This window comes from Mugil cephalus, chromosome 1 (genome assembly GCF_022458985.1).
Source record: "Mugil cephalus isolate CIBA_MC_2020 chromosome 1, CIBA_Mcephalus_1.1, whole genome shotgun sequence".
In the NCBI taxonomy this organism is placed as follows: domain Eukaryota; kingdom Metazoa; phylum Chordata; class Actinopteri; order Mugiliformes; family Mugilidae; genus Mugil; species Mugil cephalus.
This window is the reverse complement of record NC_061770.1, coordinates 13,361,748-13,389,007: the sequence shown is the minus strand read 5'-3', so window position 1 is coordinate 13,389,007 and position 27,260 is coordinate 13,361,748. Positions and strand designations below refer to the sequence as shown.

Here is a 27,260-nt window from a genome sequence, read left to right as displayed (position 1 = left end):
CCACTAATATCTTTTTGCCCTCCGTCTCATCCTTGGCCAGATGTCTTTGAGCCTGCAGTTTCAAGGAGAGCACCCCCCCCCCCATCCCACTCACTTTGCTTCCCATTAGAGTCTGCTAAACAAACAGTCTAATTAAGTGTGGCCTTGTGCGATGGGGTAAGCTTGACGCTTTTCACTCTTTGTTAATAGGTTGGCCCGCTCCTCCCTCCAAGTGCCGGGGGGTCAGTGAAGCCTGTGGTGCAGATTGCCCATTAAACCAAATGGCCGATGCCTCCAGCTACGCCCTAACAAGGCATACATCCTTGCACAGGCGGGAGCACAAGTCACGATCATCCACTCGAAAAGCAATTACATTCCTGAAAGGCAGTGGCTTTCATCTGCATGGTGGAGTCAATTTACATGTGCAAAAACTATCCAAGTATTTATTTCTTTATTTATTTAGCCCGCGTGACTTTGAAATTGAACATGTCTTAGGCTCGTGCTGATCGCTCTCACCTGTTCCAAAAATAGAAATCAATTTAAATGTCTGTTTTTATCCAATACTATTCTTCACTTCGCTACTCTTTTTTCCCCCAAACCTCCATACAGCTCACCGCCTCTCTCCTCTCCTGCGCTGTTCCCTGATACGTATTATCACAAGGTTCCTAGCTCTGGCAGAGCCTTTGGCCTCCTCTGGCTGTCACAGTGCTACTCAAATGGGTCCTCAATTTACCATGTCAATAGGCAGCCAAGTGTCAGTGTGTCAGCTCGGCAACCGAGGTGGGGAGGAAGAGCTGTTCAAATGCAGCTCAACACTCTCTCTTCAACCCCTACACCTAACATTCTCCTTACTTTATTGCACTGTGTCATATACACTGGTTACATGTTCTTCATTCCCCCCCACTCCCTCTCATTGAGCTCAGATTTTTTTTTTTGCAACCTTCGCCTTTGCCTTGTCTTGTCGTATTCCTCTGTTGTATGTCTTTGGTGTTGCACTGAAATGCAAAATACATATTCTTTGCATGCTCACTGAACATGTGCCATTTTCACTTCACAAATATTTCCACCCCCCCTCCCCCTCACACGCTCACTGCGCATAGGGGGAAAAGCTCCGGATGATGTAAAAGCCTTATGGCACTTTCAAAAAGTGCCTCACACCACATCAAATACGTTCCGCAGTAATCTATAATGTGCCCAAACTACACTGATATTTGTGAGAGGTAAAAACATTTTTTTTTTTTTATTATTATTATTTTTTTTTTGGTTTGTGCGTTCATGCAAGAAGATTTTCTGCCTGACTTTAATATCACAGAACCGGAAGATGTCTTTGAGGCTGGAAAGTAGAGTTCTCCCCTTGCCCGAATCCAACTCACTGCCTCATATGTCCCCACCCGTCTTCCTGTTAAATGATTCATTCAAAGTCTACAACATTTAGGGTTTTATTTTATTTTTGGTAAAACCAGAATGAGTTTTTTGTCCTACGAAAAGTCTTATTATCTTTATATAATTTTCCTTTTTTTTATTAGTTTTTTTTTTGTGTGTGTGTGTTTATTTTGGTTGTTTGCATCCCTTGCACCCGACACTGCAAACACTCCCTGTGCTTCTGTGCACTGTTTGTGTACACTAATGCTCTTTGGAGCATCTGCACCCTTTTGACCCGATTTAGTTGAATCCATGGAGACATGCGACTGCTGTACCTTATCCGTAGATTAGGGTGGATTTGGCTGCTGGATGTGACTGCTTACGCCGCACTGGTCACAAAGACTGTAGAGCTAAAAGATATAAAAATAAATCCTTAGTGATGCATGTACACTAATGTAGTTTTTGACTCTGCCCAAGCACCTGGAGCTACGCAAGGCTGTGTAGAACCCGACAGTAGCTTAAAGGAATAAACAGCCGTCGCTTTGTACACGTCCCAGTCTATCTTCCCGAGAACATTTATTCCCTCTCATTCCACTTCATCTAGTCGTGTCCTCCAGTGATGTTATGATGTTTTTATAGAACTTATCACCAGGAATAGCTGTTGTATTAAACTAGAAATGACAGACGTTAAAGTGGAACCGAGACCAGACTATTGTCGCGGGAGGCAGCCGAGGTTGCAGGGCTGTCAGTCAGAGTTAGTGGGGGCGGGCTCTAAGCTGTCATCCCAGCGTTTCGGTCTCGCCCTACATATCAGGTCACTGGTGCTCTGCAGGCTTTGGGTCTAGGCAGGACCAAATATACACATGCAGACTCACAAACCTCCACACACACACAGCTCGTGCATACAGCTTTCGCACCCCGTGCACGTGCAATTGCACTGGCGGGCTGAGTCACCAACTGTGGTGCTGAGAAAGATTTTCAGCTGGGGAAAAAATGACACGGTGTCATGTATTGAGAGCTTTCAAGACATGGGATAGATTTTTGGAAAATGGATGGAAGGAGATGAGACAGATCTGCAGAAACTTTTAAAGCTGGTTGAGAAAACCTCTAGTGAGGGATATAAAGTGAGATGGGCTTGAGGTGAGAAAGTGAAATAATTAAGGGTCGGATAATCAAGCTGTTCTCCCTTGTCCTATCTCATTTAAAGTGAAAATGCTCCGCAATCAGCCAATTAACATGAGTAGATGTAACAGCACAGACGTGGCTGTTGTGTGTGTGTGTGTGTGTGTGTGTGTGTGTGTGTGTGTGTGTGTGTGTGTGTGTGTGTGTGTGTGTGTGTGTGTGTGTGTGTGTGTGTGTGTGTGTGTGTGTGTGTGTGTGTGTGTTTTCATGTCTGTGAGACGGAAAGCGAGTAAAAGGCTTTGCTCCGCGCTTTCATTGCCCCATTGTTAACATGATGTGTCTGTGGGATAATTAGAGTGTGCCTCGGTTTGTGTGATTGTCTGTGACGTCTGAGTAGCTGGGTGATAATAAGGAAATGGTTCAGTGGTGTGGAAGGGAGACTAGAGCCGGTTTGGCTCTGCAGTGTTGGAACTGAATTACTGAAACCACCGTGCCACACACCATGAGAAGTGCCAGTGTCAGCGTTAACAAGAATCTATCTACGGACACACACACACGCGCACACACACTCGCACACGCTGAGGTTGATTAATTGGGTGGACACCAAGAGGAGCCCATAGCGCTTTTTGCGTCAGCGTGCTGTCTGTGTAACACCTGGCGCCATTGGAAGTCAACATTAGAGGGGAGTTATCAATATCGAGCTGATGATGTTGAGTGAAACATCCTAGCTCCGATCCACGACGTGCTGTGCACAGAAAACGGGCAAAGGCATTCGCTTTTGCTATCGTGGCTGCAGATGATGGCTCGTTCAATTACGCTAATAACTCAGAATGTTGCAGGAGCAAATTTACAAAGGCACAGAAACGATCATTATTAGCCGACTCTGTTCGTGCTACAGTACAAACGTCGCCTGTGTAATTCTGTTTCAGAGTGACTTTATTCAACACAGACTCATCTTTGACTCTTTTAAATTGTGACCATCGCGATTGTCAGTTTTCTAATCAGAACACATAGTTATAATTAATCTGTACAAAATTTTTTAAAAAAAGAATAAGAAACAGGCTACCTACCATCTCTGCCTGCTTACACCTCAGCCCTGAGCTATATTAATCACCAGCTGAGTAAAAATTTGTATTCTGTGCATAGCATGCGCATGACACTGGTGTCATTTTCCTCCTGGAAGAGCAAGAAAAGGATGATGACTGCATTTCCAAACTATTTGACTGGGCCTAAGGGAAAGGAAACCCCTTGAGAAATGATGACAGGGTGAGTTGGTGAGGTTTCGAGTAAAAGATTTAAGAGGGGAGGAAGCAGAAATGTCCCCTAGGATCTTTCTTGCCTGGACAAGAAGCTCCTGCTGAGGCTTTCTGCGTATTGATGCGCGTGTGTTTATCTGCATGTGTGCATAGGAGCAACAAAGAGCTCTGCTTCTCTTGTCCGTTTCATCCCAAACTGCCCGCTTTGTACCAACGGCTGTCTGCTGGGCTGTCTGACAGTGCAGCCTTAGGAAGCCATGCGAGCGAGCAGGAACAAGTGTGTGCGCGCGTGAGTGCAGAGGAGCGGTAATTGGCATGTCCATCCGACTGAAAGGCCTGGGCGAAGTGGCAGTGCAGGAGTGGAGCTGATAACATGGCAATTAAGCCGGGAGACTCAGACCCCCAATCAGCACAGCGTGGTGCGGAGACTTACAGAGACAGGTGGGACTAAGCACTGAGAGCGGATACAGAGACGAGGAGAATGGACGAGAGCCTCCAGGTGTGAGCTAATTTGTCTCGCCGCTAGACAGAAAACAAGCGATTTCCAGAAGGGCTTGTACCAAACATGGCTGAATGCATTGTGTCGCCCCGCGCTCCCGCAGAAGACACCTGCTGCACCCGCTGACAAAACCTTGGCTTTGTTGCGTCTTTTTCAAAGCCCAAACCGCTCGCCGCGGAAACAACAGCACTGGCGAAGCTTCCGCGGAGGAAATAGAGCAGAGTAATTTCATGGCTCCGTTTGATTGCTTTTTGCCAGTGGTGGTGCTGCGGCGCTGCAGTGCTCCACTCACCTGTCTCGGTAGTATTTCCACCGCCTCTCTGTGTGGGGGGCGCCCTCCCCCTGCAACAACCTTTGCATCTTCCACCCACCCGCTCTTCTTCCTCCCCCTTCCTTCCCCTCTAGGAAGGATTAGACAGACAGAGCTTCCTGGATCACATCACACAGGAGTGCGGCAAACTTTAAAAACTTCAAAGCTCTGAGCAATGTTTCACTTGGCTGACAGAAGTCGTCCCTCTGCTGCCGCCGCTGCCGCCGAGTTGCTGCTTCTTAATTCATCTTAATTAATTCATCCAAGCTGCTTACAAGTCTACAAACTACCAACCTGCAATTTTCATTCTCTCCCTGTCTATCTCTGCTCCAATTTTATCCCATTCCAATTTTTCTCTCCCCCCGTGTACCTCTCAGCTTTCACAGAGCCTTAACCTTCTCTCTTTTTTTTAACTCAATTGTGTGGGCTCATTTCCTGCTCTTTTCCATTCCTCTTTATCTCGTTTTATTCCCTTCCAACCCGTTCCCTGTGTGTGGATGCGTGAAGCAGATCATCAACAAACTGCCACGATGGTCATTCATTCGCGTCGTTATTTGCTGACCCCGGATGCTCAATAACTGCCCCGTTTATTTGCGTTAATGTGCGCACTCTGTTTTTATCGACGGCCTTCTTTTGCCACGCTACACAGCTCTGACGTTTCTTCTGTAATAAGTAAAGTAAATGTCCACGAGCGCTGACATATATAAGCAAGCAACTTGTGTAACAATACTGGTTTAAGGACACTCAATAAAGTATTGAGCACTGAACCCCCTCCCTCATCCTGTCCTCTCAGCGGGCCCTGGCGTGAGTGCACCGCATCGATTTCCAGACCACATGTGACGACCGCAAATAAGTGCGGCCCACTCTCATCACTGTAGGCTATGTACTGTGTACGTATGAGTTCCAGCTAACACACTGCACTCCTCTCTGGGAAGTTGTGTCTCCTTGTGGTTTAAGAGTTGTAATGTGAGAGCATAAAGGGCTGATTTCTCCATGCTCAGCAGAAAGAGGGTGGCAGATCCCTGCTGGACAGCCATTCAGGCTGTCACTGAAGGTATGTGTGAACTGGCAGCCTTCATTTGGCTTGTGTAAATTGCTTCCTCTATTCCAGTTTGGGGGGGGGGGGGGGGGGGGGTTGATAATGGGGAAAACTGTTAGTCTCGAAGATTTGAAACACTCTGGAGTTCATTAGCAGACCATCTGGCTGATAACTCTTAGTTCCAAACGACTGGATCTTGAATTCTTATTTTGTGATAACCTGCTATACATTATTCTATTCTTCATTCTATATCTAGGATGGGGCACCAAGTTCAGGCGTGAGTATTTCAGAACGCTAATGTTTTGTAACCAAAACATCCGTTAATCCACTCAAACAGAATATTTTCATGTTCCTGTGTGAGGCCAAAGACCCGATCTTTCCTGAGCGGAGAAGTTATGCGAGTTCATTTCCGCCACCTATTTGGATTCTTTCCAGTGCGAAGCAAAGGAGAACCATCTGCATGACAGGCAAACTGTGAAGACATTTTAGATCTCAGCGTGTAGCGAGATTTGAAGGCAGAGGAATAATGTGTAATTTTTAGCTGACAGATAAAATGAATGTTATTTGTTGCCCACGCAGATGAGAATAATACCGGCATTCTCTCAATTTGACTGCACTGAAGCGTCTGAAATATTAAAATCTACAGTAGTGAAACATCAGTTCAGTTCAGTTGCGGCGTACCACTGGCGTGTGAATTTCAAACAGTTTATTTTAATGTTCTGCCTGTCTGACCTTTTCTTGTAATTTCCCATATTTCATGCTCTGTCCCATTTCCCTCGGTTCATTAGGAAGTCCTAACCCATCTAATTTAGATAAATTTGTCCAAGGGTTTTCATGCGCTTTGAGTGATAACAAGCTCTGTGTGGATTGATCATGTGATTACCTTGCCAGTTAGACTTGGCTTGTTGAATAATAATTAGATATTTCCCAAACGCACATAAATTGCGTGTCCTTGAATATCTGTGGTACTTTATTAGAAATGTTGTCAAATAGCTGCTGGACCTTGACTTGCGTTTCTGGGCGCAGAGACAGGGCAAGAAGTGACCAGACAGGTTTAATGAAATTCACTGATGATCGATGGAAATACGTGTGGTGATGTAAGGTGGGCGGGAGACAGACCACCATCGGTGCGGTGGAAATTTGGTTTGGAAACGCTCAGCTGGGACCCAATTATCGTCCGGCAAAGATCTGCCTAATCCCTAATATTGTGTAGGTCTTAATGGTGCCTACAAAAAAAGTTGTGACTCATCAGAGAATGGATCTTCTTAAGGTGTCCAGTTGTGTCTGGTAACAGGATGTTGTTAGGGGGGTGGATTTGAGTCCTATGGGTTGAGGGGAGGGGTCTCTGTAGGTCAGGCCTGTTCCAGTACATCCCACAGATACTTGATCAGTTTGGGATCGATTGAATTTGGAGGCCAGGTCGACACCTTGTGCTCTTTTTTTATGTTTTTGGGGTTGTTCCTAAACTGTTGTTGTGTGTGTGTCTGTGTCAAGCTGCATCCTGTTGGGGATGCCAACAAGGAGTGTCATTGCTATGGGGTGGGGGTGCCTGGTCCGGTCTCAGTGGGTGCTACATATCCAAGTAACATCTACATGAATGTCAGGTCCAATGGTTTGCCAGCAGAACATTGGTCACGGTCATTTTCTTCTCCTGTCAGTGGTTTTAATGTTGTGGCGTTGGACTAAACTCATTCTTGAGACATATATGCAGAGTTCCCAATTGTTTACGTCATGGAAACGTCATCCACAACTTTGGTTCCTACCAACAAATTCACTGTGCTGATACTGGTTTGGGGAGTCAGGTCAACCCAGATGGGTTAGAGGAGCTCTTTAATGTATTAGCTTTTCAAATGAAGAGCGGGGGTGATGAGATGAGTGAGCTTTGTATATAAACTAGCAATATTTGTTGTTTTGTCTGTTTCCACGAGTGACCAACTCTCGAGTGACCAACGAGCTATTTGGCTACATGTGGATTTGCCTTCATACCTCATGTATGAGTTCAGAAAATCACGTAAGTTCTTGTTTTGTATTTGGACCAATCAGGATTCAGTGTGACTTGAATCAGAAATGTTAAGACAGCTGTTGTTTGCTCATGTTGTCTGGCCTTTCAGCCAGTTCTGATCAATCCACACCCACATTGGCTTGTTAAAGCAGATTAGCAGATTTTGTTAGTGTTACATCGCATAAATCACGCCCTTTTGTTTTTTTTCACTGACTCCGTTTATCAGCCATTTGGTGAGGAGTGGGTAATTCACTAGGGTTTACAGCTTTTGTTCCCACCCCCAAATTTAAAAAAAAAAAAGAAAAGAAAAGAAAAAGGAAGCTGCGTTCAGGTGATAATCTGCTGTTGGTAATTAGTACAAGCACCCGTCTTTGGCGTTGCCTTTTTCACATTGTCATTCAGTTTGATACATTGTTATCATAAAAACATTAAATATACTTTAGTTGTAGGAGTGTGTTTTTCACATTTGTCTTCAGGATTTGAGGCTTTCTTGTTCAGAGTACATTTGCATGTGCAATGACAAATCCCCTTGATGATCGTCCAATTTAGCCATGAGTTTGTGCACCTTCAGAACTTGGTCAGTAATACAGTTTGGTTTTGGGCTACCTGTGCTTGATTTATGAACTCACTTTCTTTACATTAGATAATCCACTCGCACATTCAGATCTATCAAATTCAATATCCACAACACACATCAGGAATACACCAGACCACCAAGTTACGAGTGTACATGCCAAGGACCTTATTGATCCTGTCTGCTCCCGGGTTTGATCAAGCCTGATCGTACCTCACTTCCTATTACTCGGCCTCATCTCCTTGTTGTCCTTCCTCATCCTCCCTCCCGCTTTGACATTCACTCTGGATTATTGATTGCCAGTGAGATGTAATCTGTTCTCCCTGTGTTGTCATACGACAGCTTGGTTGTGAAGGGAAGAAAAAAACAACAGGCGCACGCGGCCTCCAAAACCTCCTCAGCAGTTCACCTCCTATAGTCGTTCTCCTCATTCTTTTCCCAATGCAATTAGTTTTATTATTGTTATTCCCTAAAGCTTAATGTTCCATGTACTCTTTCTTTTGTTTCTTGTCATTTTGACAGTTCCCTGACTTTCACTCCCTGTGTCTGGCTTTCATTCCTTCATTCTCTTAAGAGGACATGTCCATGTCAGATCCCTGGATCCCATCTCCTTTTCTGTGTCATCCTTCCCTTTCCTCTTGTTGTGTGAAACGTTTAGTCAGTTAGTTTGAACGGGAGTGGATATGACAGCCTCTGGCCCCGAGTGGAGGAGCGTCTGTGTATGTGTGTGCGTGTTTTATCTAAAGTGATCTGTAATTGTATGTTCTCTGACACGGTGATGGATAATCAATAGTTCTGTCTGTCTCTGTGAAACTGTGGTGGGGGCCAGAGTTAGAGAATTAAAGTCATCCTGTCCTCAATGCTGGACCTTTTAGTTGAGTTGTTTTTCTTTCCCTGCACTGCATACAGAGAGAAAACCAAGGCTGGTCAGACATTACATATACACTCGCACACTTTCAACAAGGTGATGGAAACATTCCTCAGAGATTTTGGTCCATATTGACATGACAGCATCACGCAGTTGCTACAGATTTGTTGGTTGCACATCTATGATGTGAATCTCCCGTTCCACCACATCCCATAGGTGATGGTCTATTGGATTGAGAACTGGTGACTGTGGAGGCCATTGGAGTACAGTGAACTCATTGTCACGTTCAAGAAACCAGTTTGAGACAATATGAGCTTTGTGACGTGGTGCATTATCCTGCTGGAAGTAGTCATCAGATGATGGATACACTGTGGTCATAAAGGGATGGACATTGTCAGCAACAATACTCAGGTAGGCTGTGGCATTTAAACCATGCTCAGTTTGTACTAAGAGGGCCCAAGGTGTGGCAAGAAAATATCTCCCACATTCTGACCCTGCCATCCGAATCTCTCAGCTGAAATGTAGGCCGAGTAATAGGAAGGCAACATTTTTCCAATCTGTGGGAGCCTGTGTGAACTGTAGTCTCACTTTCCTGTTCTTAGCTGACAGGAGAAACCCAGTGTGGTCTTCTGCTGCTGTAGCTCATCTTCTTCAAGGTTGGACGTGTTGTGCATTCAGAGATATTATTCTGCATTCCTTGGTTGTAACAAGTGGTTATTTGAGTTACTGTTGCCTTTCTATCATCTCCAACCAGTCTGCCCATTCTGACCTCTCACATCAACAAGGCATTTTCATCCACACTGCTGGTGCTCACCAGATATTTTCTGTTTTTCAGACCATTCTCTCGAAACCCTAGAGATGGTTGTGCGTGAAAGTCCCAGTAGATCATCAGTTTCTGAAATACTCAGACCAGCCCATCTGGCACCAACAACCATACCACGTTCAAAGTCACTTAAATCCCCTTTCTTCCCCATTCTGATGCTGAACTTAAGCAACTTGTCTTGATCACCTCTACATGCTTAAATGCATTGAATTGCAGCCATGTGATGTGTGTTAACAAGCAATTGAAAAGGTATGCCTAACAAAGTGGCAAGTGAGTATATATATACCAGCCTTTGTTAAAATCTTTTATGTTCCCTTGGGGTATGGTGCTGGCTCTCTCTAGCAAAACCAAAGCAGAAATGCCAGCTCCACCTGCTTTCTGGGCTACGCCGTGCGCTGTGAGCCATAGTTTCCCTCCAGTTCAATCCGGAATTCAGCCTCCGTCCACGCGGCTGCATCTACAGCTGCTCTGTTGCTTCATTCGCATCCGCTGGCCTAAACAAATGCAGACAGGGATTATCCAGACGTGTGAATACGTGAGTCGGCATTGCTGGCATCGCGAGTCACATCCACATGCATGAATATGCTGGCATCCGCTAACACACACGACAGCACACGTAGATTCAGTTGGCGCTTCTCTCGCCTGTGCCCCGATGAGAGCAGGGGCCCTGCGTTGTTGATGTCCATTGTTTACTACCATTTCCCTGTTTGCGCGCTCCCGTGACGCTGATCATTTGTGAAAGGTAAACCTCAGCCCCGGCCTCTGCGACAATGTCTCATGTCAGAGTGGATAATAGGCTGCGGTGCATCATGGGAAAACCCCCCAGGGTCCCGGGTTTTATATTTATTTTTAAAGCTGCAACCAGATTCTTCTCTTTCCCTCCCTCCTGCGCTTTCAAATGGAGTAATTTCATGGCTCATTCCTGGGGTTTAAACTGGGTCTGGTGGAGTGGAAGAGTTGTAAATAGCCCCTCGCTTTACCCCCAACATCCTATAGGACCCACTCGTGGAGCTGGCAGCGTCGGTCGGCTCGTCGCTATTTTTAGGAATCCAGGTTTAATGTGTCATATGGGCGTGAAATCACTGCATGATGAAGTTTTCACCCCCTTGAAGATTACAGAGGAATGAGGGTGATGGTGGATTTTTTTTTCTTTCCTTTCTTTATATAAAACTTGGAGTGCAAATAGAAATTTTTATCTGTCGGTTGAATAAGAGGTGCCGGGTATGGAGGGAGTTGATGCCGATATCATGCTGCTGAAATACACCATGACACCCTCTCTGTGATGCCTGAAATGAGGTGGATTAGCCAGACCAATACCTCAGCGTCCACGCGAGACGATGAGGCAAACACACACACACACACACACGCGTACCCTGAAGTTAATGCACACACACATACACACACACATGCGTACCCTGAAGTTGATGCCAAGGTTATCAAGAAATCAAACTTCTCCAAAAAAAAAAAAAAAAGCCTACACAGCAAAATAGTCCACATGGGATAATTTAGATGATCTCTTTTGGAGTCAAATGAGTAATGCTGGGTGATGCCATGTTAATCTACCATGGGATTTGGCTTGGAACGACCTTCCAGGGTGCCGTACCTAACGGCTTAATTACCTTTTCAAAAGGGAATACCTCTGAGATTTAGCAGCCACTCCGCTCACCAGATATGCTGCTCAGTCAAGAGGAGGTGATGTGAGGTTACACTTCACTGGGCTCGGTCGTATTGACCTACCTACATGCGCGCACACACACACGCAAACTCACAACACACCTGTCTGACACTTTGCCCTTGACTTTGACTATCCGCAGCCGTTTTTTTTCTCTTCCTTTTTCCCACGTGCCAGGCTGAAGACAGACTCCTTAGCCTTTAAAAATTGCACTCCTTCGCCGCGCTCCTTATTTCTGTTTGATAAACTTGCTGCATCTCAGAAGACACATATCATGCTTTTCTTTTTTCATGCTGCCTCGCGTCCTCCGCGTTCCGTCGCCCCTCCCTCAGCTGGAGGTGATAACAGTCGCCGGCAAGGGCAGCAAGAGATAATACAACACCAGATAGTGACAAATCGGGCGGAGATGTGGCGGTCGCACGGGCTGATCGAGTGCGTGTTGTGACAAGACAAGGAAAGGTGACAGATATCATCTCGTGCCGAGCAATAATCGCCCAGGGATCTGAGAAATCTATGGAGCTTTAAAACGGCTGGCAGCCTTTTTTTTTTTTTTTTTTTTTTTTAAAGCTCCCTATAAGCAACCGGCACAGGCATAATTGTGTCTTCAAAAGAGATGTCGGTTGGGTGGTATGGATATTTAATCCTCTTTGGCTGATTTTAAATTCTCCAATATATCCTAAGCTGAGCCAGCCGGATCCATAAAAGTTTACAGAATGAGCACTTTGTCTTTTGTTTTGACTGTTAGAGGTGGCGAGGTGTATCGATGTAGCTTCAGTGCAAGAAGAAAGTCGTGAGCTTCTACTTCATCATGTGGAAGGGATGCGTGTAATGCGTAAGGCCTTTCACTAATAAGTGAAAAGCTTTGACTTTAACAGCTTGGGAAATTAAGTTGTTTCGTGGGCTACTAACGTGTCACACGGCCTTCTTTCTGAGCCCTTTTTACCTTTGATACAATTTGATGGGCTTGCATGGATGCTAATTCACTGCACGGCTCTCCCCTTCCCTCGCCTTGTCTGTCTTGCCTGCGCTCTCTCTTGTCTCTTTCTCCGGGATTGGCAGGTCTTTAGGGTTGCAAGGCGCTCAGCTTACCGTGTTCCTTCCTCCCGTCTCCTCCCCCTCAGTCTGACTGGCAGTAATTACATCAGGGTTGGGCCTGGTTTGTCCCGACAACCCCAAAGACCTGACAGCCAGAAAGAGACGGAAGAACGGCGAAAGAGAGCGCAGGGAAAAGGCGCAGATGGGGGAGCGAGACGTATACGGCATGAGAAGAGACCAAGGGGGCAACGTACAGAAATGAGAAAAGCGGTAGTGAAGCGCAAGACAAGAGAGGGGAAGAGATATACGATGGGAGGGAGACAGAAGAAGGTTACACCTCAGTGATTCCTGACAGGTCTTTCTTCCTTTTCATTCCACCCTCTTTTTTTTATTCCTTCATCATGGCTGTGTCTGCTCACTTGAACAGACTTCTAGGTTGAGAAAAAGTGTTGTTTTTTTTTTTCCACCAACTCCTCTCGGCTGCAACCAGGTGTTTCCCTCAAACCTCGTCTGTCATACGCCAGTGGTCTTTTGTGCTGTTCTAAAATGGGAATGGAAGGTTTGTTTTCCCTTGTTGTTGTTGATGTTGTTATGTTTTTTTTCCTTCGGTATGAGGAGATGGATGGAAGTTGGAGGACCATGACCAGGAAGTCATTGATTCTTCCTCAAAGGATGCCGTGATGTTGTGTTTTGGGCAGGATTTCATGACATTAAAAAGTGATTAGACAAAACCAAGGATTTTACAGAGCTGTCCAAATAATGGAGGACATTTGTGAATTCTTTAAATGCACTGAACCGCCTGGACTTACTTGCAGATTGCCTATTAAGTTAACTGATTGCGTCTCTATCACTTTATTGTAGTATTATATGTATTGTGTACTGTAGTACACTGTAAAACATTTCAGTAAAAACCTAGAAACCCGCTACCTTAAACATGGGAGTAAACTCAACCTTCAAGAAAACTCTGTTTCAACTCAAAAAGCTCATATCTGGTTTCAACTTGATACCATGAGTTAATGCAACTCATTAGGTTACATCATCCAGTGAAGAAAACTCATTTTATCCTGTCCAATGGACTCACAATTTAAGATAAGAAGTTAAGATCAGTTTAACTATATTCATATCATTTTAAGTTTGTTTTTGTTTCTACATCAAAATTCTCATCTCTATGACTAATGGAAAGTTTTAACCTAAACAGACAGATTCATCCGACTGAAATGGGAACATTTATTTTATTTATTTAGTTCATTACTGGTAGGGTAACTGCTTCTAAAATTCACCGAATTAATCTATTACGTTTATGGTGCCAGTAGTTTTGCTGACATTGTAATACCATGGCTTAAAGGGTATTGACATTTTATAGTAATCCATCTATTTAATTAAAAATGTGAAAATCTCAAAGAACCCCAACCACCAGTTGATTTACTATAAGCTGTGCCAGAAGGCCTATCTGACACCACTTTTGAGATTTCGTATGAAGCTGTCGACCAGCCTAAATTGTGACCTGTGTTCCCTGAACACACCAGGAACATTTAAGCATATGGCTTTTGCTCAATGACGATTTACATTTGGGCTGAAAGAGAAACAAGGCGAGGTTTGGTCGGCTGGCTTGACGGCTGCCAATTGTTCACAAAAAAAAAAAGTGAAAATGGCGGCAACCTCTATATTTTCCAGTATTTGTATCGTATCATATTTTTCCAACTCAACTCTTAAATTCCTGAGTTAAATGAACACCGTCCACCGAGACAAAACTCACAAGGATTCAAAACAATGGATCACTTTAAGTTTTGAAAACATATTAAATTGAGTTCAATATCAAAACCTCATGACTATTGTTAAAGAGGAGAAATACATTCTCATAACTTAATGGGGCTGTAAGGTTTTACAATGGATGAGATGCTGGACAATAAAGAATGTTTCTGAACAGGCCGTCTGAAAAAGCCTGCTGTTCAACTTCATTAATTTAGTTTCAGTTTGGTTGGACATCAATTCAATTATTTTGGCCCTTGAAGCCAAATGAATGGATCTCTTGTTGCATTACATGTTTTTCAGCTTTCTCTGTTTTCCTTTCATTTCCTTCCTGTTTTTTATGTGCCCTTCTACTCTCATCTGGTTCTCATCTTCTTCTGTTATTTATATTACATTATATATAATTTCCGTTTAGGTAAAGGGAGCAATGTTTGTGTGTGTATTTAAAATAAATCCAGTGCTACAAATGCACATTGCAGTGCCTTATTCAACGTGTTGTGAACTGCAGAGGATGCCCTGTGACCCTGCGCTGACAACTTGTCTGCTTCTCTGTCTCACAGCAAACCGCTGTATCCTGTGAGGAAAAGGAGGAAGGTTACGAATCAAATATTCATGATGCAGGATTTAAATAATCGTGGTCTAATCTGGCAAGAGAGACACTTTTCCAGAAAATCATGCTCTGCTTCTGTGAATATGCACTCAGTATAATTAGAGATCACAGTGGAGCCACACTGCTGCCCACCAGCATCACCAAAACAGCCATCTGTTTGTCGCTGTACTGGAGTCACTAGACAAAGCATGTAATCTGGAATGAATGCGGTCTGTAAAGCTCTCCAAAGAGCTTTGTGGCTTATCACTCATATATTATTTTCTTTGGTGCTCCTGTCTTAGATTTTATGAAAGCGCATTAACCAAAGACAATGCAAAGTGAGAGGTTATCAGCGTTTGTTTTTCTCTCCGCTCGCGACTTCCTGCATTCTCATCTCCTTCCTTTCTCTCCTCTCAGCGGCGTCCAGCTTCAGTTTTTGCCGTGCCTCCCTGGAGCACACGGTGTCTGCTGAGGAGCTGAGCTACCAGCTGCCGCGTCGCGCCGGAGGCAGCAACCTGACCTGGCACGACGGCCGTGGCCAGAGGACAGCGCACACACGCACCGTCAAACTATTGCAGCAGCCCGGCACAGAGGGCATCCAGGTATATGGACGTAGACCAGAAGTTTTGCATGTAAATGGCTTTTCTATTGTGGTGAGAACAGAATAAAGATTGGCGAAATAAGTAAGCCATAACCAGCCAAGAGAAACATGGAAAGAGAAAGAGATTCCCCGAACTGTCTGTCACTAATAATTCCTGCCACAAGACACAGCAGATTAGTAAAAGGAAACATGGTCTATTTTAGCCAGTGTCTGAAAAACCCAAAGCTCCGTCTATCGTCACACCTGGCTGCACCTTGGGGTTAAATTGAGCCGTTGCTTTCATTTACTTTTCATATGTTTCGGAATTCGCCACTGGAACGGCAAAAATGTGTTTTGGACTGTGAAGAAAAAAGAATAAATATTTAACACAGCAACTTCAAGTTTGATGATGAAAGTATTTCACTATCAACTGTAATACACCACATTAAAACAAACGGGTCACCACGATGGACCGAAGAACAGTTTCTAGCCGACAGTAGCACAGAATAAAAGCGATATTTCAGAAATTGCGCTTTGTACGTGTTTCCATTGAAAGTTGTTTTTTTTTTTGAGTGAGACTTCACTTTGAGGAAGATTGACTTCAAGTCCAACTGGTTGCATGACCCCTTACGTCATCTCTGGCGAAGGCAATGACAGGGAATTGCGTAAAAAAGTGTTTCCATTGCACTTTTGTGATACACTTTTACATAGATACGTCTTAAAAAACACCTCTTCAGAGCATGAAAATATTTTAGCAATACTTGAGAGGTTTTTCAAAATGTAGCCATTTCCATTGCCAGATTTTTATTGCGATATTTAGGTTTTGCGCATTTCTAGGGGTAATGGAAACGCAGCAAATGAGAGCTTTGTAAACGCCGTGACCATTTGTGTACTTAATTGTCTTTCCCTCTGTCCATGATTTTGCCACATCTGCACCCTCGGGAGACACGTGGCAGATCCTGAGCATGCTCGCCGAAGTCGGCAGACTAAATCCATGCATTTCATCAGACAGACAAAACAGAAGAAAATCACTTTTGTTCCAGACCCGTCTGTGTCACGGCAGCACATTTCCACGAGATCAGCCTCCAAAAATAGGTAGAATAACAGAGTCAGAAATGTATTGAAAGTGTGATTCCATTTTCTCAGAGATAGATCTCAGCCCCCGTACGCTAAAACGTCATAAAAAAACATTTGTGAAAGTCCGGCACAACAACTTTTCCTTATGCTAAATAAATCTTTCATCCATCTCTGTTGTACTCGTAGCACGTCGTCAAGTGTAGCAAGGGAAAAAAAAAATTACTTTGATGACTGTAAGGGAGAACAGAAGGCTCTGCAGTGACATAACAGCAAATCTGTTAACATAAGTGCAGCAAAAGATGCATTCCAACATTACCTTACAGCCATCTTTGCACTAGGTCATCTCTGTTTGCAAAAGAAAACAAAGTACAACATAAATTAGAATTAATATTGGGCTTTTGTAATCCTGTCAATTACATCACCGTGAAATGTTTTAGTGATGTTTGATTTGATTGTTTTTTATCTGTAATCTAATAGTGTGACTGCCAGTCCTCGAAAACTATGTATTTTTTAAGCGGTGTCTCTAACTGTGAGGGGAAGAGTGATGCAGTGAAGCTGGATGGGAATACACATACTTTAATCTGCTGACATCAGAGAGACGAGAGAGATTGTGCATCAGTGTGAGTGCTGTAGCAGTCCAGTCTCAGAAGTAACAGGAAGTCTAAGTGTTTTATCTTGTACATGTGGTACGAGATGTCTTGTACATGTTGTCTAGTCCCACCTAAGCTCGCGATAGATATCACCACGTAGAAACAGGTTCTATGAAAGAGGAAGGGGAACTCGTAGCTTGTGATGAAATGGTGCACAAAAAAAAAGACTCCCAGACGCAGGCACTTCATATTGCATGTCCTCCGTGTCTGAACATCTTATTTATTTCACACATGCATGTTTTTGCCCAAAGCTCAATAACAGCTTTAACTAGAATGATGTTGCAAAACAACAATGTGAAAGTCATTTCAATACAGATTGTTGGGTGAGGAATGCTTGTTTGGTGTCTCAATTTCTCCGCAGTAGAATATAAGCGTAGCAGCCGGAGCATCTTTACTTCCACACGCCGCTTTGTGCAAAATGGATTCCCATCTGTGAATCACCAGAGAGGCAAAACAAAGAGTACCAAAAAAAAAAAAAGTCTATTTCAAGGCTTTCTGCCTATGTTTGACCTAAAACAGCATGTGACACAGGAGCCTTCCTCTTTCCCACTCTTCAGATGAAATAGACCAGATAGTCCTGTGGAGGTCATTCGTTTCCTCTCTGTTTGCGACTGCGAGGAAGTGGGATGTACGTATACACTGCAAAATTTGCTCAATAATTCATAAAAGGGTGCCCCCTCAGCTATAACGGCTATAAAAGGCTTAATAAAAGACGAGTGGGAAGCTGTTTCCATGTGATTACACAGAGACTGGATAATTAAACCTCCTCTATACCATGAGAAGTAAGGCTTATCTTTTCCTCGTGGCAACAAGCCTCTTAATGCATTATTCAACAAATGGTCGAGCAAGTCGGCTATGTCTGATGTGTCTGTGTGTGTGTGTGTGCAGTCACAAAGTGTTCCAGTGTCCATTCGTGCATTTATGAATTTAAACGTTGGGTGTATATGGATGTGCGTATGCGTCTCCCAGGAGTGATGATTATTCTCCATTACACCAGTTTTGCACAGCTGTAATGAGGGAGCCAGTTAAGTGAATCTGTATATACTGTAGGATGGGACCCGGGGAATCTTCACTATCTGTTTACAGCACATTATGCACTGCTATGCAAACTCCAAGGCAGGAGAGATGGAAACGGCGGCAGCAGAGTGGTGGGGGCAGAAATCTTAGATGTACGGTACGGAGGTGTTGATGTATGCACAAAAATGGCTGGTATTACCAAATATGTCTCCCGTATTAAAGTTTCGTGACACATAAATTACCATGCACTGGAAAAATGCATCATATTTTCTAATGAACAAGATGGAAAAAAGAAAAAAGGTGGGAGGTTTATTTCCTGTACTCCAAGTTAATTTATATTGTAAACAAGTGCAATAATGTCACCACGCACCATCAGTTGACTCACACAACTGCACGAATTGGTTATTTTCTTTCTTAAACAAAGGCTTTATACTCGTTAGTGATGTTACATTGCCGCAGGCCGACCTATATGGATACCTTCCCGCTAACAGGGTATTTCCAAATAATGAGTTATTGTGTAGTTGGCGCACCTTCTGTGCCATCCCTGAATTGGCTGTTGCCTGGGTGGCCAGATGGGGCGGAAGGAGGGGTTGTTGTGGGTGGCTCATTTTGCCGTCTGACACACAGCTTGTTGGTGAACCTTTAGATGAGACTGGGGAATTGGTGGAATAACAGAGACACAATTTAGGAAGTAGCCACTGTGCCTCCAATTTTCTAAAGCAGGGCCAAGCCTGTTACAGGAAGTAAGGCTGTTATTCACTAATTTGCGGTGCAGGGTGGGCGAATGAGAGAGAGTCCGGCCTGTGATTATTTTCCCCACCTCATTACAGACCACCGTGGCTGACCTTCCGAGCTGTCCGCCAACACAAAGGAGTGAACAGTTAGAAAGAATATACACAAACACAGAACAATTCGACAAATTTGGCCACCTCTTGCATGGAAATTAATAAGATGTGGTCTAAATATAAGGTACAGATACATGCAATCTTCATATCAACAGGTGGCAGTAGTGTGTAGTCGTCGTTCAAGAGGGGAAACTGGAAGAGCCACCATTAGCTGGGAGGCAAGGGTGCAGGGTCAAACCTTTGTACAGAGCTGGTCTCTCCACAATCATGCTGATAAACAGTTAATTCATTCTAGATGATCGTGTAGTTGTGAAAATGTTTGTGTATTTGAAAGTACAGATGACGTGAAGGTGAAATAACAAGACCATGTGTGCCGTCTGACCTTATTTGTATTGTTTACACTTGTCACTTCAGTTTCCCCTCTCGTGCACTGTTTCCCTTAAGCTGATCAGCCAATCAAAGTCACGTCTCTCTCACCGATGCACTCCACTGCCGGTTCAACACGCTAAATCAACTGAAGCTGCCTAGTTATTGCGGTAGGATGGTTAGGGCCCGGCTCAGTGGTCACAGAGTTCCAAAAATAGATCCCTCCGCACCCAGTGGCACTGCAAGTGTCTTTGGGTGTTTCATGAGCTTAATTGCCCTAATCAGCCACACCTGAAGTGGTGTGGATAATGAGCATGTCTGGAAAGGCCTGGGAGGACACCACCCTTCAGCTGCTGCGGGAGCTCACCATTTGTTAGCCTTGTTTAGACTAATTCGTTGAATTAAACCATCTATTTTTATAAGGCTGACATCTGTCTCCACTTAATGTCCCAGCACTCGAGCCGAGTTTTAACATAAATAGGGGCTAGTCCGACATATTTTGATTCTCACAGACCACTGGACACCATGGCTTGGTGCTTCACAGCCTTGAGGTTGGTCTTCTTCTGTCAAACTCCTGTCAAGATATAACGTAATATTGCATCTCATCTACTACCGCTTATCCTCACTAGGGTTGCGGGGGTCACTGTCATTGTGCGAGAGGCGGGGTACACCCTGAACAGGTCACGAGTCTATCGCAGGGCTAACACAGAGACAAACAACCATTCACACTCACACTCACACCTATGGTCAATTTAGAGTCACCACTTAGCCTAACAAGCATGTCTTTGGAGGTGGGAGGAAACCAGAAAACCCATGCAGACACAGGGAGAACATGCAAACTCCACCCAGAAAGGCCCGAGCTGGAGTAACGTAATATATATTTCTTAATTTACCATTGTTGCAATTTTCTGCCTTCAAATGGAACATAACAGCTTATTCTTATTCCACAGGAAGTCGTGGAAATCAAATGCTTGGCATTTAAGTGATAACGTCAGCTGTCAGTCATGAGACAACTGTGCAAAAGTCAACAAGGCTAGCAAGCAGACAACCATGTGACTTAATGTAGGAAATGCAAAGGCTTAATGTCCTGTCTGATTCGTTGATGCCCATTGAGCAACGTCTCTTCACTTGTCAAGGATTAATAAGATTCCTCTCCTAGTCTTAGTGTTCACTTCTACACTGATGTCACCATGGTGTCGGTAATGTTTCTCTGTGTATCAAACAACCAATACTGTCATGTCATCAACATGCACTGTGCATGAGCTTATTTTGCAATAGATAATTTTGCTTGTAGGCATTATACACTACACTATGTTGTATATTTATGCTTTACACTATCTGCTTTTTAGTTATTCTAGTGGCGTGCTTCTAGAGATGGCAATGTTTCCCCAAGAGATGAGTCCTAATGGATGCTAAACATTTTACCTGCTTATCATCAGCGTGTTGCTAATGTTAATGTGAGTTTCACCTTGGTGGCCAGTGGTTGCACTGTTGAAGTAATGCAGGAGAGGCTGCTGGTTTGAAAGACACAGAGCCACAGAGGGAAAACTAACAGAGACGCTGGGCAGCGATACAGAAACGCTTCAGTCTGTAGCTTCCTTGTTTTGCCTCTCAGTGACGAGCTGCTCTGTCCAAGACACATGTTTGACGCATGCTAAATAGGGAGCTTTGTGAAACTCCCATCTGGCCCTTTGTCCACCCACTGAGCAACCGTTCATATTTGCATGAATGCAAGGCATTTACACTCTTAGTGTCCTGGGGACAGCCAAAGGCAGAGTCGCACAAAGCTGACAGAGGTTGACGGTTCACACTCTCGCGCAGGAACAGTCAAGTAGACGCTCACAAAAGCTTCTGGACCATTTTCCAGATCACAGTGACACCATTAAAACATGCAAAGGTATAAAGCAGAGCAGTGCCACTGAACCTGCCAGGGAAAATGGGGGGTGGAATTCAGATTCAGAGGTTTCCACGCCTCTGAGTAGAGATGAATGGAGGATACAACTCAATAAGAAGCAGGCTAGATAGATGTGAAGGAGATATGAGGGATCGTTTGTCAGGATCTGTCAGATTGTGTCAGACAGGTTGAAGATCTTATTCTATAACGACAGCAGAGTTAGAGTTAGTGAGGTACGCTGGAGAAAATGAGTGTTTCAGCCAGACAGCAGAGGATCCAAAGAAGACAGAGGACGAGTGTTTAGTATCCTGTGGAGAGATGAAGCGACAGCAAGAAAAGATGCAGTGAAGAGGGGGATAGGCATGTGTAAGATAAAGTGCATGGCATGTATACCATAAAGCATCCATCCACACGTACAGATTTTTGCTGTTAATTGGCGTAGCGTCATTGATCAATCTCAGACAGGGTCTGGACGTGAACAGACACAGGCAGTCATCGGAAGAGTGGTGTTATTGGTCACACAGAGTGGGTTTTAAGGATTCCCCACGCTCCCCTGACTTTGAGTTAATCCCCGATTCAACTTCACAGAGAAGCAGGGCATGCATACACACAGATATCAGCAGCACACACACACACTGGAAACACAGGCACTTAAACGGACAAAAAGTAACTCAGTGCACAGCAGTGAAAAAAAAAATCGAAGGGAGGAAACAAGAGAAGGGAAGGAGGAGGAGGGAGGATGCCAGGCAGGGAGAGGATAAAATTTATGAGGAAGCAAGTGGAGGAGGGATGAGAGACATGATAGAACAAAGTTAGCAGGGAAGGACAAATAAGCTGTTGGAGGATACAAACAGAATGATCAACAGAGAAGTGCAGTGAAGGAAGTTGAAGCACAGGATGTGAGAAAGTAGGAAGATAAATAGATGGAGGAATAACATAAAGAAATAACATGTATTACTGAATGAATTGAGATACCTAAATACGTTATTTTATGTCAGTCTCTATAAAGATGAAAAATGTGATCGTAAAACAAATGGTTCAACAGTTAATGTGCATCCTGTAGAAATGATTGACTTCTGTGCCGTGTTTAAAAAAAGCAAATATGTGATTCTCAAGTCAACGATTTTCACTGGATGTACTGATTATTGTACTGTATGAGAAGATTAATGTCACTCCGTATATGAAACTACAGGAACCAACTAAATATACAGAGAATAAAACTGCTTGATCATGGCCACAAGGTACGAAATATTCCCACTGCCAGCAATTTTAAAGCTCACTCATTTAGTACTACGTGGCTACACATATGTAATCATAAATATAGATAAATCCATGCAAAAATCAAAGTATAAACATATTATGGGTGGTCATGTGCAGCCTTATTTGTTGGACATATGACTGTGACTTTCTGGAGACCTTGCTGGTTGTATTTTTGTGATCGTAACATGTTCTAATGTCATTGGTGAACTTTAGAACTTTATTACCTTATAGATCCCTTTTGTGTTAGTAAACAAGGTGACATGTTTTAGTGGGTGGGGCTTGGCTCGAGGCAAAAGAATCCACGGGAATGCCTATAGCTAACATGGACTACCAGCGAATACCAGAAGAAAATATTAGTTTTATCTGAATATGCACTACCTGACAAAAAAAGAAAAAAAAAAAAAGTCACCACCCAGGTTTAAGTAAGCAAATACGTAAGAGACTCCTATTTGATAATTGCTGCATGGGCGATTTTCTTTCAGCTGGTTAGTTATGAGTAACTTATCATTTCTTCAACAATCGTGTTAAAATACGTCCTGTGGTTGTGGAAAAGATTTTGGTCTGTTTGAGAAGGGTCACACCACTGGGATGCATCAAGCAGAGGAAACATCCATGGAGATTGGAGAAACTACTAAAACTGGGTTAATAACTGTCCAATGCATTATTAAAAACTGAAAGGATGGTGGGGAACCATTGTGATGGGGTATCAGGGTAAGAAGAGAGGCAGATGAAGTGAAGCCTGTGCAGCAACATTATGCCCAAAGAATGAGGTCAGCTGACTACCTGATTATACTCAATGACCAGGTTATTACATGAATGGATTTTTTCTTCCCTGGTGACACGGGCATATTCCAAGATGACAATGCCAGGATTCATGGGGCTCAAATAGTGAAAAAGTAGTTCAGGGAGCATGAGACATCATTTTCACACATGGATTGGCCACTACAGAGTCCAGACCTTAACTCCATTGGGAACCTCTGGGATGTGCTGGAGAAGGCTTTGTGCAAGGCTTTGAAAAATTAATGCAACACTGGATGGAAATAAATCTTGTGACATTGCAGAAGCTTATCCATACAATGCCACAGTGAATGCCTGCTGTAAGTTGTAGGCAGTCCAACGTAATATTAGAGTGTGTGACCTTCTTATTTAGTGGTGACAGGCAGTGTATATGGTCCCTCATTTTCCAGGTCCAAGAGTGTTACTTGAAAAAGTTAACATTAATAGACAGGATCAGATTTGCCGACCTATAACACAATGGATGGAGGATCTCACAAGATTAGCTACTGTTCAACAGTTGGACACTTGATGGAGAAATCAAATGTGTACAATAAAGAGAAAATGAGGACATATAAAACCTATAAAAACTCATTTTGTCGTTTCTATGATCTTGTTGATGCAGGCAGATGTTCTTTTTTGAGCGGCAGCTGGTATGCGATAAAATTTCAGTTTGGTGTTATTAACCGTACTTCTCAGACTCTGGAGCCCTTTGACTATTTTAAACGTACTCTCTCAGCAAGATAATTACGCTAATCAAGAAGCACTACTAAGATATTTTGGTATGAAATCTGGGTTATACAAGGACCGATCTGGGAGCCAATCAGTTGTTGCTTGATGGTTTAACTTCTAAGGTCTAAGGCCAATGTTTTGGGCCTTCCGTGTAGTCAGCGAATATCTGTGCCTCTTCATATGGACTGTTTGCAAGTGTGATTGGTTGGAATACAAAAAGCAAGTAGAAACCAAAGCGGTACCAAAAGTCTTGACCCTTGCCTAGAGACATGTTCCTATGCAGATATCTCGTCATAGAGATAAAATAAGCACTGAAACATTGATGCTGAATACATGAGTGAATATATTTTTTCTTCCTGCCTTCCTACCTTTTATTTTTTTGTCCTCCCTCCTGTCCTTAATCTCTCATTATTTCACTTCACCCCTCGTGCCTCCTCCCCCCTCCTCTTCTCTACGTAACAAATGAGGGACCTTCTCCAGCTGGACAGAAGTAGGTCTCAGGAGGGGAGAGGTAGTAAAAGGGTGAACGGGGACAACAGAGAACTGGCCGGAGGAGATACAGGCTGATGGATGGCCAACAAACAGAGCGGGAAGAGCGGGGGAGGAAAAAGTGAGAGGGATGGATGATGGGGAGCAATCATTCCATTTCCCTTCTGTCTGGCTTCTTGACGGTGAAGGCCGTTACTCAGGCAGAGTTCCCCACTCCTCCAGCTCACTGTCTTATTTGTTCGCTCACTCTATCCGTCTGTCATCTTTTCTTGTCTTCCTGTCTTTCGTTCAGTTATTCATCTCTTACACTGTAAATAAATGTCAGCGAATGTAACTCATAAAATATTAAAAAATTAATTAGTACAACTCTAGCAGAGATCTGTATCTGTTTCGGAGATTGTCCCTGCGCTCAGTCATCCCTCAATGGATCTAAAGTGGATTTAATTCCTTTTGGAGCGGTGAGAGGGGCAGCATAGCCAGTATTAAAGATAAACTATCAGGGATTTTGGTGGTCATTTATGGGACCATAAGTATTCTGTTTATTGAAATTTATTTTTTATTACAAAGCAGTTCCCTTGATTAATATGAATCTCCGTGTGGAATTTTTTACTGCGCTGTCTGTGGCATAGTGTCGATTTACGCTTCGTGGTTGAAGAGCCAGCTGGGAAATCTTCACAACCCCTACTTGAAGCGAATGCATTTCCAGCCACATCATTTAAACCTCCTTTTACCTATCTTTTTTATTTATTGTTGCACAGTCCTCTTAAACACGTTCATAGTCAAAGCTTCAAATGTGTGAAATGTTTTGTTTTTAACGTATCTATAATTCATGCTAAAATTGCCCATATTGTATCATAAGCAGCAAGAAGCAAAAACTAAATTAACCGTATTCTTATCGTCAGCAGCCACAGTGACATTCCATCCTATTACCTCAACCCATTTAACATCTCGGTTTTTTACACCGATCAGGCATAGCATTATGACCACTTTCCTAATATTGTGTAGGTCTCCCTTGTGCCTCCAAAACAGTTGTGACTCATCAGAGAATGGACATGGGTCTCCTGAGGGTGTCCTGTGGTGTCTGGGAACAGGATATTGGTAGTGAGGTCCTTTGGGTCCTGTGGGTTGAGGGGATTCTTCTCCGTGGATCAGGATTGTTTCAGTGTATCCCACAGATACTTGATCAGTTTGGGATGTAGTGAATTTGGAGGCCAGGTCAACACCTTGTGTTGTTTTTCATGTTTTTTGAGTTTTTCTTAAACCGAATCAGGCTGCATCCTGCTGGGGATGGCCACTGCCATCAAGGAGTGTCATTGCTATGGGGTGGGGGTGCCTGATGTGATCTAGGTGGGTGGTACATGTCTATATGAATGCCAGGTCCAAAAGCTGAACATTTTATTGTCACAAGATGGTCAATGTTATTTACTTCTCCTGTTGGTGGTTGTTATGTTGTGGCTGATCGGTGTATACTCTGAAGCCATATGTTAAAAATCTAATTTCACATTTTGGTAAGTGTTCACAAACAGCAATCTGGAAGCAGTCAGGCCATCCCTCCTGTCGCTGTAATCTCGCAAATTGCCATGCTACATCTTGTTTGGTGCAAAAACAACAAATCACTGTTTATGGTTGGCATTTCCTGGAAGGCGAAGCAACACGCTGGCCTCCAGGTGATGTCTAGATCGTAGTCAGCAAACAGACATGCGAGATATCTTTTCATCAAATTATAATTTTCTGCTCAGATTACCAAAGAAAAAGGAAAAAGCTACAAGTCATTTTCCATGGAAGACCACACCAGATACTTATCGATGCCTGTCAGGGGCAACGAGCTGCAAAGGAAAGCTGAGCCGGTTTCAGCTTTTTCCAAACGACAATCACATATGTTGGTTTGAATTACTCATTCTTAAATGCGTCTCGATGAAAACGTAGCCGCTGTGTAACGCCTTGGCTTGTGAAGTGAATAAGCATACTTTGTTGAACTACTCCTTCTACTTGATAACTGTTCACCTTTAAGTTTGCATACATTTCAAAGTAATCCATTAAAAACATCTTAAGCATCCTGTTGTCCGTGAAGCCCTCCAGGTCACAGGATGGCGACCTTTCTGTTTGGTCCTTGAAGAGCAAACAGCTGGTCCTGTCTTGATTTAGCCAAAAATCTGTTTGCCTTGTTCAATTTACCATGCATAATGATTGTCCTTGCTCTTGCATGGCCGCCTGCTCGCTCCAATATTTATTCAACTACGTCAATGCGAGGACTGTAAAGATGATAGGGAATAAACTGGCAGATTTACAGCTTGGAATGCGGGCAGATGTTGTAGCCATCCAAAGACGAGGGAACGTTTTTACCCTCTCTCTTCCCATCAACACGAGAGACCGTTTCCACACCTCTCCCAGCTCCATCTCCATTAATGATTTGGGGGTAAGCAGTAAATTTGGGTTATTAAAATGGCCTCGGCGCTCCACTGGGCTGGAGTAGAAGTATGTGCGCAATTAGGCAACAAGCAAACACACTGGAGGAGAGAAATGGAGCTGTTTTCAATTATGGCCTGCGAAGTAGAAAACACTTAGCTAGCGGATCCGCAAGAACTTGATCGGTGCTTAAATTGACAGAAGGTGATCTCGTTACAGCAGCTGGAAAAGATTAAGATAGTTATGAACTTGTCCCTGTCAAATATTGAGATGCGAAGGTGTCCCGCGAGC

At 43.6% G+C, this 27,260-nt stretch overlaps 1 protein-coding gene across 2 annotated transcripts in view; it reads left to right on the top strand.

Moving 5' to 3' along the window:
• LOC125019331 (sterile alpha motif domain-containing protein 10-like) overlaps positions 1 to 27,260 on the top strand; it is a 48,961-nt gene that overhangs the window by 5,170 nt on the left and 16,531 nt on the right. Inside the window, exons 1-2 of one of the 2 annotated variants that reach the window (XM_047604444.1) lie at positions 5,452 to 5,582; positions 15,297 to 15,481. In XM_047604444.1, the coding sequence (XP_047460400.1) occupies positions 5,522 to 5,582; positions 15,297 to 15,481 (246 nt within the window). In that variant the 5' untranslated portion in view covers positions 5,452 to 5,521. Of the gene's footprint in view, positions 1 to 5,451; positions 5,583 to 15,296; positions 15,482 to 27,260 lie in introns of those variants that run through there. The other variant, XM_047605246.1, reaches the window with a different exon arrangement.